We start from the raw sequence: 10,445 nt of genomic DNA on the forward strand, positions 1-10,445 counted from the left end.
GGGGGTGTTGAGTATATTGTGTACGTGTATATGTGTGTGTAGGGCCCACCTCCTGTTTTCCTTGTATAGTTGAGGTTGTGGCCCACCTCTGTACTTATATATACGTGCCTGGTGCACCGATCAATATATCGCGATTACACAGCCATAACTTGTCCTTCTACAGACGCCCATGAACACCAGCAGCCCCATCATCGGCCGCGCGCGGTGCGGCATCTCTCCTCCGCCCGTCCCTTCTCGCCGCCGTTCCGTTCAGGGGAGAGCTCTCCGCTGCCACTAGCCGATGCGATGCGACGCGAGAAGAGGAGGCATCGCTTACAGGTGGGGCCGAATCGTATAAACCGAACCAAACCATCTGATCTTTGACCAGTCACCAGTCCGATAATATCTTTCGACAGAAAGATATATTTTCTTGTCTTTTTTAGGGGAAATATATTTTCTTTATTCCAGAGGAAAGAAAGATATATGTTCGAAAATGTTAATGAGGGAATGTCTTGTCTTGTGTGAATGGTTTTTTTTAAAAACGCTCTCTGATGCATCACATGCACAAATCTCAAAGCGGAGACACTATAAATTTTTGCGGCACATATTCGTTGTCATGAACCCTTTTTTTTTGCGAGGGCGTTGTCATGAACCCTTACACATGTACTCCCTCCGTTTGGAATTACTTGTCACAGAAATGGATGTATCTAGACATATTTTAGTTCTAGATACATCCATTTTCGAGACAAGTAATTTCGAACGGAGGGAGTATTTAATCGCATAATACATCGTTCCTGGTGAATGTGCTTACTTTTTTTAGAGAAAAATGAACGTGCTTACTTATGACGTAGCATTGCAAATTTTCTGTGTAGCATGGCAATTCTTGGAAATGTGGGTATCTTTCTCTTTTACTTAGCAATGCCAATCGTCTTCGCTACAGCATGGCAATCCCTTGAAACGCATGGCGATTTATTTACTATATTATGATAAAAGAAACTGCTATAGCATGGCAATTTTTTCTTTTTAGCATAACAAATCTCTCTATTATAGCATGACAAATATATCTCTATTGTTGCCAGGCATGAATGTTCTCTAGGCATGTTTTTTGAGGGAACGCTCTCTGGTGGCTTCGTTTACTCAAATGAGCCTCTCCGAGGGAACATTTGTTCGCGGAAGGGATCTATCATCTGATTGATTTTTCATCTACTATGTAACTTGATATTTTTTTTCTTTAGCAATTTCTTTATGGCTAGTTTTATTTCAAATCAAGAAGACATACATCATCAATGGCCAAAGCTAAAATAGAATCGGGTGGGTTCTCCTTTCACAGATTCGGGGGATGAACCCTTACCAAGCTAGCTAGTTCATGAGCTACATGGTTGGTATAACAAGGCCATTGCTCAAAAATGACTCGATGAAATTATCCATGGAAACCAAATCATTGTCAATAATACCTGTCGCGGAGGTTGGTAATCTTGAACCATGGTTCATCATGTCAATAAGCTCTAGACGATCAGAGTGCACCATCGGATGTTGAATACACAGGTTTAGGCCCGTCTTCAACAACATGGCCTCAACCACTGAGGCATCAGTTGTGGGATGACCCGTAATTATTTGCCGCGACAACCCCCCGGTCCCTTCACCAGGAATGACCAGAACTATCTCCATGCGAGAAGAAGCATCCACATTTAGTTTTACCATACCCGCTGGCGTTCCCACCCAACAAGTTTCTTCTGTTAGAACTGCTACAATGCACCCAACACAAGCATAATTCAACGTCCGAGTTTGGATTGAGATCGATGTCTGGTGCTTGTACTGCTTCATTGTTGACATGTTGCCTACTCTCGCACCATATGAACCAACATCGACATATACCAAAAGATACATAGTGACTTCTGGCTTCTGTAGAAGAAATAACGAAGTGTCAGCAGTAGACGGCACAAACCCATGAGCACGAAGGGCAGAGGCAAGGCGGGCATGCCAGGCACGAGGAGCTTGCTTCAAACCATATAGTGCTTTGGAAAGACGACAGATATAGTCAGGACGATCAGGATCAGAGAAACCAGGCGGCTGTTTCATATAAACCTCTTCCTCCAAAAATCCATGTAGAAAAGCATTCTGCACATCAAGTTGACGAAGTGACCAACCACGAGAAACAGCAATGGAGAGAAGAAGCCGAATAGTGGTAGGCTTGACGACAGGACTGAAGGTGTCCTCATAGTCAAGACCATGACGCTGCCGAAAACCGCGAGCAACAAGTCGCGCTTTGTAACGCTCAATAGATCCATCCGAATGCTTCTTCACTTTGAATACCCATTTTGAGTCAATAACATTTACCCGTGGTGGTGGAGGAACGAGAGTCCATGTCTTGTTACGAAGAATAGCATGAAACTCCTGCTCCATAGCCTCTCGCCAATGTGGAATGCGCAGGGCAGCCTGATATGAGCGAGGCTCAGAAGATGGATCCGCAACAGCAGCAGCCAAACAAGCAGCCAACCAAGCAACCGTACCATCCTTACGTTCCTTAGGTTTGAAAATGCCACTGCGACTGCGTGTATGTGGTCGGGACACAGGAACCACCGAGGTCGACGGAGCAGCCTGCAACGGGCTGGAGGACGGCGACGTTGACGAGTCAGCCGGTGACGAGGAGCCAGTCACGGTAGCCTCGGACTCGGTTGGCTAAGAAGGCCGACCCACCGGCAGAGCAGACGAAGCAGCTGGCGACTCCGGCATCACAGACCGGGCCGATGGCGAGCTCGGCATAGTGGGCCGTGGCGCGGCCGGTGTCGCGGGCCGATCCGCTGATGAAGGCGACGTGAGGACCCGAGCCGCGGGCGAAGACGGCGTGACGGGCCGAGCCGCAGGCGAAGACGGCGTGACGGGCCGAGCCGCGGGCGACTCGGCGGCCGCTGGCGAAACGGACCGAGCAGTGGAGATGCTCGGCGCGACGGGCTCGTCGGGTGACCATGCATGGGCACGCGAATCGATGCCATGCAACATAGGGCGATCGACGTGCCCACCAGAAGACGACGATGATGATGGTGAATCCTCCAACAGCTCCAAACGAGCTCCACGTCCGGTTCCTGCACCATGGTTAGGTAACAGCAAAGGAGAGTATGCAACATCATCAAATTGGTCAGAAGCAACAGAGGATGAATGCAGGGATGGTGGTTCGACAGTGGACACAGGAAGGTTGGCAAAGGGAAAAACATGCTCATCAAACACGACGTCCCGAGATATATAGACACGATTAGTGGGAACATGAAGACATTTGTAACCTTTATGAAGAGAGCTATAGCCAAGAAAAACACACTTCTTAGAATGAAACTCAAGCTTGCGCTTGTTATATGGACGAAGATGCGGCCAGCAAGCACACCCAAATACCTTGAGAAAGGTATAATCAGGTTGTTCATTAAGGAGAACCTCAATGGGAGTCTTCATGTTTAAAACACGAGTAGGAGTACGGTTGATCAGAAAGCATGCAGTGGTGAAAGCATCACTCCAAAACCGAAACGGAACAGATGCATGGGCCAAAAGAGTAAGACCAGCTTCAACAATATGACGATGCTTACGTTCGACTGAACCATTCTGCTGATGTGTATGTGGACATGCTAAACGATGAGCTATCCCAAGCGACTGAAAGAAAGAGTTGAGGTTGCGATACTCGCCCCCCCCAGTCTGACTGGACATGAACAATTTTGTGCTTGAGAAGACGTTCAACATGTTTTTGAAACTGAACAAAAATATCAAACACATCAGATTTGCGTTTAATAAGGTAAAGCCAGGTAAAGCGACTATAAGCATCAACGAAACTGATATAATAATTATGACCACTGACAGAAGTCTGAGCAGGACCCCATACATCTGAAAACACAAGTTCTAAAGGATGTTTCACCTCACGACCGGACTCCGAAAAAGGAAGTTGATGACTCTTCCTCTGCTGACAAGCATCACACACTGCTACATCTTTATGACTAGACAAACTAGGAAGCTCATGACGACGCAAAATATGACGGACAATAGGTGTGGCCGGGTGACCAAGACGAGCATGCCACTGTGACGGAGAGACCCGAACTCCACTGAAAACACGAGCAACACCAGGATGCTCCAGACGGTAGAGGCCCTGGCACAACCGCCCACTAAGAAGAATGTCCCTCGTGCCCCGATCCTTAATAAAAAGATCAAAAGGGTGAAATTCACAAAGCACATTATTATCACGTGTGAGTTTAGGAACTGAAAGAAGATTACAGGTCACAGATGGAACTCGAAGAACATTGCGAAGCTGAAGACTCCTATTGGCATGTCTAGTGAGAAGAGATGCTTGACCAATATGAGAGATGTGCATACCTGCTCCATTGGCGGTGTGGATCTTGTCGGAGCCATGATAGGGTTCACGAGTGTGAAGCTTCCCCATCTCGCTGGTTAGATGCTCTGTCGCCCCAGAGTCCATGTACCAGTGTGGATCGATGGAGTAGGACTGAGTGTGTCCCTGTTGCTTCTGCGGCGCGGGACGATCAGCCATGGCGACCTGACGGGCATTGTTGCGTGTATCTTTGCCGTCATTGCCAAGACCAAGGAAGCTTCGCTGGAAGCGCTTATGACACTTGGAGGCCCAGTGCCCATCGCGGCCACAAAGCTGACACACACGTGGACCGCCAGCCCCCGGTAAGGTCGCAGTAGGTGGGGGGGCCGAGGCGGGCGACGGTGGCAGCCCCAAGGGAGACCGGGGTGATGAAGAAGAGCGGCCACCCTTGGTGGCGGCGTTGGCCGAGAGGGAGCCAGTGCCCCTGGTGCGGCGAGTCTCGACCCGTTGCTCAGTGAGAAGGAGCCGAGAGAAAACCTCGTGTGCCAGCATGGGTGTCGAGTTGCCCCGCTCGTTGATGATCTCGACTAAGGCATCATACTCCTCATCAAGACCATTGACAATAAACGAGTTGAACTCGGAGTCGGTGAGGGGCTGTCCAATGGAGGCCGATGTGTCGGCGAGGCCCTTGACCTTGTTGTAGAACTCAGTGGCAGTGGAGTCAAGCTTCTGACACTCTCCAAGCTGACGACGGAGTGCAGAGACACGAGCCTGGGACTGCGCTGCAAAGGTGCGCTCAAGGATGGTCCAGGCCTCATGAGACGTCTTCGCGAAGACAACAAGGCCGGCAACTGCCGACGAGAGCGACCCCTGGATGGAGGAGAGGTTCGCCTGGTCCTGCCCCGTCCAGACGCGATGAGCCGGATTGTAGACCGGACCGTGCACGTTGTCTACCAGCGCGGGTGGGCAGGGAAGCGATCCGTCGACGTAGCCTAGCAGGTAGTGACTCCCCAAGAGCGGGAGAACCTGCGCACGCCAGAAGATGTAGTTGTCGGCGGAGAGCTTGATGGTGATGAGATGACCGAAGTGAAACGGCGGCGGCGAAGACAATCCCATCGAGGAGGCTGCCTGGGGTGCAAACACCATGGAGGCAGCCGGAGGCACCGAAGCCGATGCGGGAGGAGGCGGGACCGCAGCCAGGGCGGGCGCCGCAAAGCTCGCGGCCGGTGCGGACGCCGCAAGGCCCGCGGCCGGGGCGGACGCCGCCAACCCCGCCAGCGGGGCAGTGTGATCCGCTTGCGGCAGGAGCGGCGGGACGACGCCTGCGGAGTCCGCAGCGGACGGCGGCGCCGCGGTGTGGACCATGAGGTCACGCCCAAGCGAGGGCGCCGACGGCGTGGAGAAGACGGAGCCGATGCTCCTTGTCCCGATCGGAGCCGGAACAGAGACGGCATCGAGCGGGAGGTTGAGCAGAGCCGCAAGAGAGGCCGGGAGGAAGCCCGCAGCAGTGGAACCGGTGGTGGCGGCGCTCGACATGGCGGCGGCGCGATCGGTGGCGCGGCGGCGGCGGTGAAGGCGGCGGCGGCTGTTAGGGTTTAGAAGCGGAAGCGATCGTAACCTAGCGTGATACCATGTAAGACAATAAGTTTTGGGGAACCAGCACAACTCTCTAGGAGTGGCTTATCTCATTATATATAATGGTTGTGTTACAATATGTACCATATACGTACATAGGTACAGAAGCTATACATAGTCTAACAACATCTTACGCCATGCGAACCAATGCATCTTTTGTTGATGGTGATCAAGACCGCCCCACCAATAGCGCGAATTTGTATTTGCAATGCCCTTGCAAACCTGTTTTGGGAGTTGAAGCACTAGAACTACTATAAAAACATGATGCCGGTTAGTTGGGGAAAAAAATTGGTGGCAACGTTTTCTAGTGAAAGCTCCCAATCGGTGAAAAATCTAAAAGCTTCATTCGTCAAACGTCGGGTATTGAACGAATGGACCATATTGGAAGTGGGATGGCACCTAGCGCTTCGTTTGCTAACTTCCCAGCGAATTTCATCAAGCTCACAATTTTAATTAGGGAGCGAGATATTGGGATCACAACCAAAAGCTTTGCACAATTTAAAAAAAAGATCAGTTTTGCTAAAGCACATCTAGATGCACATCTAAGTCATATGTCATTGATCGTACATTGAGATTCGTGTGAATATTTTTTTTTTCTCTTTATGCTTGATTCACTCACTTAGATGTGCAATAACTAAAGCACATCTAGATGTGCCCTAGACACACCTTAAAAGATAGCTCGGACTAATATATGTAAGCAATTTTAAGCCACACAGATTTAGAAAGTCGTCTGGCATGATGGTGAGGTGCCCTTGTAATTAGTAGCTTGGTCTTGAGCTTGTTCCAAAAGTCAACATGGTTTGTGCAAAATTCTTTTAAAATGCCAGATTTTGAATTTTGCCAAAAGTCCTTGAAATGTTTGATGAGTTTTGTGCAATTTCAAGAAGAAAAAAAACATGAATTTCAGTTACCAAAGAAGTTGAGAAACAAAATGTCATTCCGTTGGGCATGTGTTACGTAGTAGTGAAATAGCAATCAGAAGTTCAACAAGATCTGTCAAAAGTATCCAAATGACAGTAAAAAGAAGAAAACTAGTTGTGAATTTGTATGGTTAATACGGGTTAGGTTCCTCTACGGTACCCTCGCAAAAAGAAAAAAAATCCTTTGCGGTAGCCCGGTTAATACTACTACCTTCATTCGTAACGTTGGGGAGTGCAAATTGAACTCCCCAAACGTCATATATTTAGGAACCGAGGGAGTTGTTGTTAAAAAGATCACACAAGAAATAAGTACTCCCTCCGTTCCTAAATATTTGTCTTTCTAGACATTTCAAATGACTACTACATACATCATATTTTAGAGTGTAGATTCACTCATTTTGCTCCGTATGTAGTCACTTGTTGAAATGCCTAGAAAGACAAGTATTTAGGAACGGAGGGAGTAGTTGTTAAAATTCTTATCTGCCCTTTTCTAAGTTGAAAAAGAAAGGCCCAGGATATACCACTGGGTGGAATGGAGCATCATTTCCATTTCACTAGGGCCGCGGCTTGCTTCGATTGCGCATGCCTAAACTAAACTCAAGAGAAAGCCAACGCTTTTTGTCCGACTCGCGACACCATCATCCCCTTCTCTTCTCACCCATTGATTTCCGCTCGAGCATGGATGCACTGGCTGGTCACATGACATTGAAGGAAATTCCACACGATAGATGAATGAAACGAAAGAGTTACAAATCTCAATGATAGATGTGATCGATGCCTCACAAATTAGCCAGACTTGACGTTAGTTGGCGCTAATCCGCTTTCTACTATCTCTGCTAAACCGACTCCTTCCATCAGAGTTCTAACGCTTCCATCCCCAACCTAAAATCTAAAATCACCTACGTTTTAGTAGTAGTCCATTCTAATCTGGGATCAACCAAGCAAGCAAAAGGAAACGGTACTGCTACTGCTACTGCTAGAGCACTGGTGCTGAGTGACGATGCTGCTGTCAGTGGCACCCGGTTGAGCTGAGCTGAGCTGAGCTGAGCTGATAGTTCAGAGGCCCAGCAGTATGTAGTAGACCAGTGTGATGGGGAGGGCGATGAGCATCCCGAAGATCACGCTGCATCAAAGCATAGTTTCATCATCATGCCAGGAATCAAAAGATCATAGTATACCACCATCTCAATGAATCAATGTTATGATATAAAGTAGACGCAGCAACATGTCAAATTCCAAGGGAATCAAATCGATGTTGCACGATGATGATGATAATGAGTAGGATAGGAATCATGAAAAGCTACAAGGTTGTGTTTTCTCTGACTTGAGTGTATGATGCTCTCCAGTTACAACAAGAGAAAAGATGGGAATGGTTTTTGAAAGCTTTCCTTTCTAAAATTGATAACAGTGGCACAGCAAGAAAGATGCTAGAGGTGTGTTAAGATATCATACGCCGTGCTGAGAATGTTGGGGTGGACGTTGTACTCCTTGGCGAACACGAAGGGCACGATTCCTTGTGGCAGAGCAGCCTGCGATGCAAATTCAATTCATATGGTCACTACATTTTCTCTAGCTGAGTTCCAAAACAAGATCCTCAACTGGGATGTAATGTACTACCTGAACAATGGCGATGTGCAGAAGAACCCCGCGCAACCCAACAGCCAGAGAGGCGGCGGCCATCATCGCCGGACCCACCAGGAACCTCACAGCCATCGCGTAGGCCGCCAGCTTGTTCCCGCAGGCGATGATCCGGGGCTGCAACGCCATGAACAACCCTGCATTGCACAAAACATGAGCACGGCTGGGTTTGTGCAACAGTTTTACAGGAAAAGTGAGGAGTCAGAGCTGTGCAAACCTAGGCTGAACATGGCCATCCCAAGCCCTGCATCCGACAGGATCGAAATCGACTTGGCGATGATCGCCGGCATCTCGATCCCCCACCTGAAGTTGCCGCAATGCAGTTCACAAGATCAATCAGCAGATCAAATGTGGAGTGACTGATGAACAAACAAAATGTTTTTGTTCAGAACCAACGGTGAGATTAACTACCTGTAGGAGACGAGGGACCAGACGACGCCGATGAGGCTGGAGTAGGTGTTCGGGTTCCTGATCAGCTTCCTCCACACCATGATCAGGATGAGCCTCGTCATCACGCTCGCCGGCGGCATCGCGGCGGCCCTCTCCTCGCCGTCGTCCTTGGGGTGCAGCTGCGCGGTCGAGTTGGACCCCAGCTTGGCCAGCGTCGGGCCGTCCACGTTCGCCACGCCGCCGTTCTTGTTCCTGAAGCTGAAGTCGTCGCCGCCGCCGCGGCCGTACTCGTCGTAGGCCTGGGCACCTGAAACCATACGATCCAGACCGTTGGTTCGTCGATCGGACGGCCGAAAACAAACAAACTGCTAGTAGTAGCCCCTATATGAAAGGAGAGAGAAGAAGCTACCTTTGGCGAGGACGTCGCCGTGGTCGGCGCCACCGCCGAAGACATGCATGGCGCCGCCTGCAGCGCGCTCAGAGACCGGCGAGGCGCTGGAGCTCCAGACGAACATGTGCAGGTCCTTGCGCTTCCCGGCCAATGCCTGCGGCAGCGGCTGAGGCGAGTGGCCGCCCGTGCCGTTGCCAGCGCCAGCGCCGGCGGAGCCCTTCTCCTCGTCCCCCTTGGCGCCGCCGACGATGTTGAAGAACTCGGCGTGGTTGAAGCTGGAGCCCCTCGGCGTGGGGTTCCTGGACGACTGCAGCGAGTATATCTCGACGCCGGAGAGGTTGGAGACGCGCGGCTGCATGGACTGCGAGTGGGAGTGTGAGTGCGAGTGGGAGCAGGCGGCCTCGGAGCGTGAGCTGGTGGACTTGCGCACGGTGACCCGCATCCTGCCGTCCTCCCCGACCTCGGCCTCCGCCTGCAGATCGGCGCCGCCGCCGGCGGCCAGGGAGACGACGTCGGAGTCGACGCGGAAGGAGACGATGTCGGCGGCGGTGTCGGGGAACTGCTCCATGACGAGCATCTTGGCGCCGCGGTACTCGAAGAGGAAGAGCATGAGGGTGTACCAGATGATGCACTGGAGCACAACGATCTGCACCATGAGGGTGCCGGCGCTGGCGGGGCCGTACATGCCCCGGAGCAGCGGGATGCCCATGACGAGCGTGTTGGGGAGCGTGGAGAGGGAGAAGAGGGTGATGAGCCAGTCGAGGGAGCCGTTGCGGAGGCGGCACCAGAGGGCGAGGAGCACGAGGACGGCGAGCTTCTGGAGCGTGTCGGCGGCGAGGAAGCGGAGGTTCATGGCGAAGGGGTCGTTGGAGGAGATGAAGTGGAAGGAGAGGAGCGGGACGGCGAAGAGCGCGACGAAGCGGTTGATCCCGGAGCACTGGTCGGGCGTGAAGATGCGCCACCAGCGCACGGAGCCGTAGGCGAGCGTCATGGCGACGTAGAGCGGCACGACGGCCGTGAGCACGTGGTAGAGATCCGCCGCGGTGATCATGGCCGCGCGCAATGCGGAGCCAAGAAACGGTGCGTGGTCAAGGCAGGTGGGTCAAGCGGAGGGGGACGGTTCAAGTAAAAAAAGACAAGGGGGGAGGGCAGAGCAGGCTTGGTGAAGAAGACGAAGACGGGGGCGCTG

The 10,445-nt window shown here is 51.3% G+C and overlaps 2 protein-coding genes across 2 annotated transcripts in view; both read right to left on the bottom strand.

The window, feature by feature from the left end:
• LOC119286213 overlaps window positions 1–228 on the bottom strand; it is a 6,838-nt gene extending 6,610 nt beyond the window's left edge. The window contains exon 1 of the mRNA XM_037565580.1: window positions 178–228. Within this exon, the coding sequence (XP_037421477.1) occupies window positions 178–213 (36 nt within the window). The 5' untranslated portion in view covers window positions 214–228. The remainder of the gene's footprint in view (window positions 1–177) is intronic.
• Window positions 229–7,537: 7,309 nt separating this feature from the next.
• On the bottom strand, window positions 7,538–10,439 carry LOC119286214 (probable auxin efflux carrier component 1b). Its single transcript, XM_037565581.1, has 6 exons — window positions 9,275–10,439; window positions 8,887–9,172; window positions 8,693–8,778; window positions 8,455–8,612; window positions 8,290–8,366; window positions 7,538–7,960 (listed from the first exon to the last, which is right to left on the bottom strand). The coding sequence occupies exons 1-6, from the start codon at window positions 10,305–10,307 to the stop codon at window positions 7,894–7,896; spliced, it is 1,707 nt and encodes a 568-aa protein (XP_037421478.1). The 5' UTR covers window positions 10,308–10,439; the 3' UTR covers window positions 7,538–7,893.
• Window positions 10,440–10,445: the final 6 nt, after the last annotated feature.

This window comes from Triticum dicoccoides, chromosome 4A (assembly GCF_002162155.2).
Source record: "Triticum dicoccoides isolate Atlit2015 ecotype Zavitan chromosome 4A, WEW_v2.0, whole genome shotgun sequence".
NCBI lineage: Eukaryota > Viridiplantae > Streptophyta > Magnoliopsida > Poales > Poaceae > Triticum > Triticum dicoccoides.

Excerpts from the sequence above, each read along its gene's own strand:
- LOC119286214 (XM_037565581.1), bottom strand. The coding sequence starts at position 10,307 with ATGATCACCGCGGCGGATCTCTACCACGTGCTCACGGCCGTCGTGCCG. Across the intron at positions 8,779-8,886 it reads TGGTCCCTCGTCTCCTACAG|GTGGGGGATCGAGATGCCGG; the intron begins GTAGTTAATCTC and ends CGGCAACTTCAG. Across the intron at positions 8,367-8,454 it reads TGCACATCGCCATTGTTCAG|GCTGCTCTGCCACAAGGAAT; the intron begins GTAGTACATTAC and ends TTTGCATCGCAG.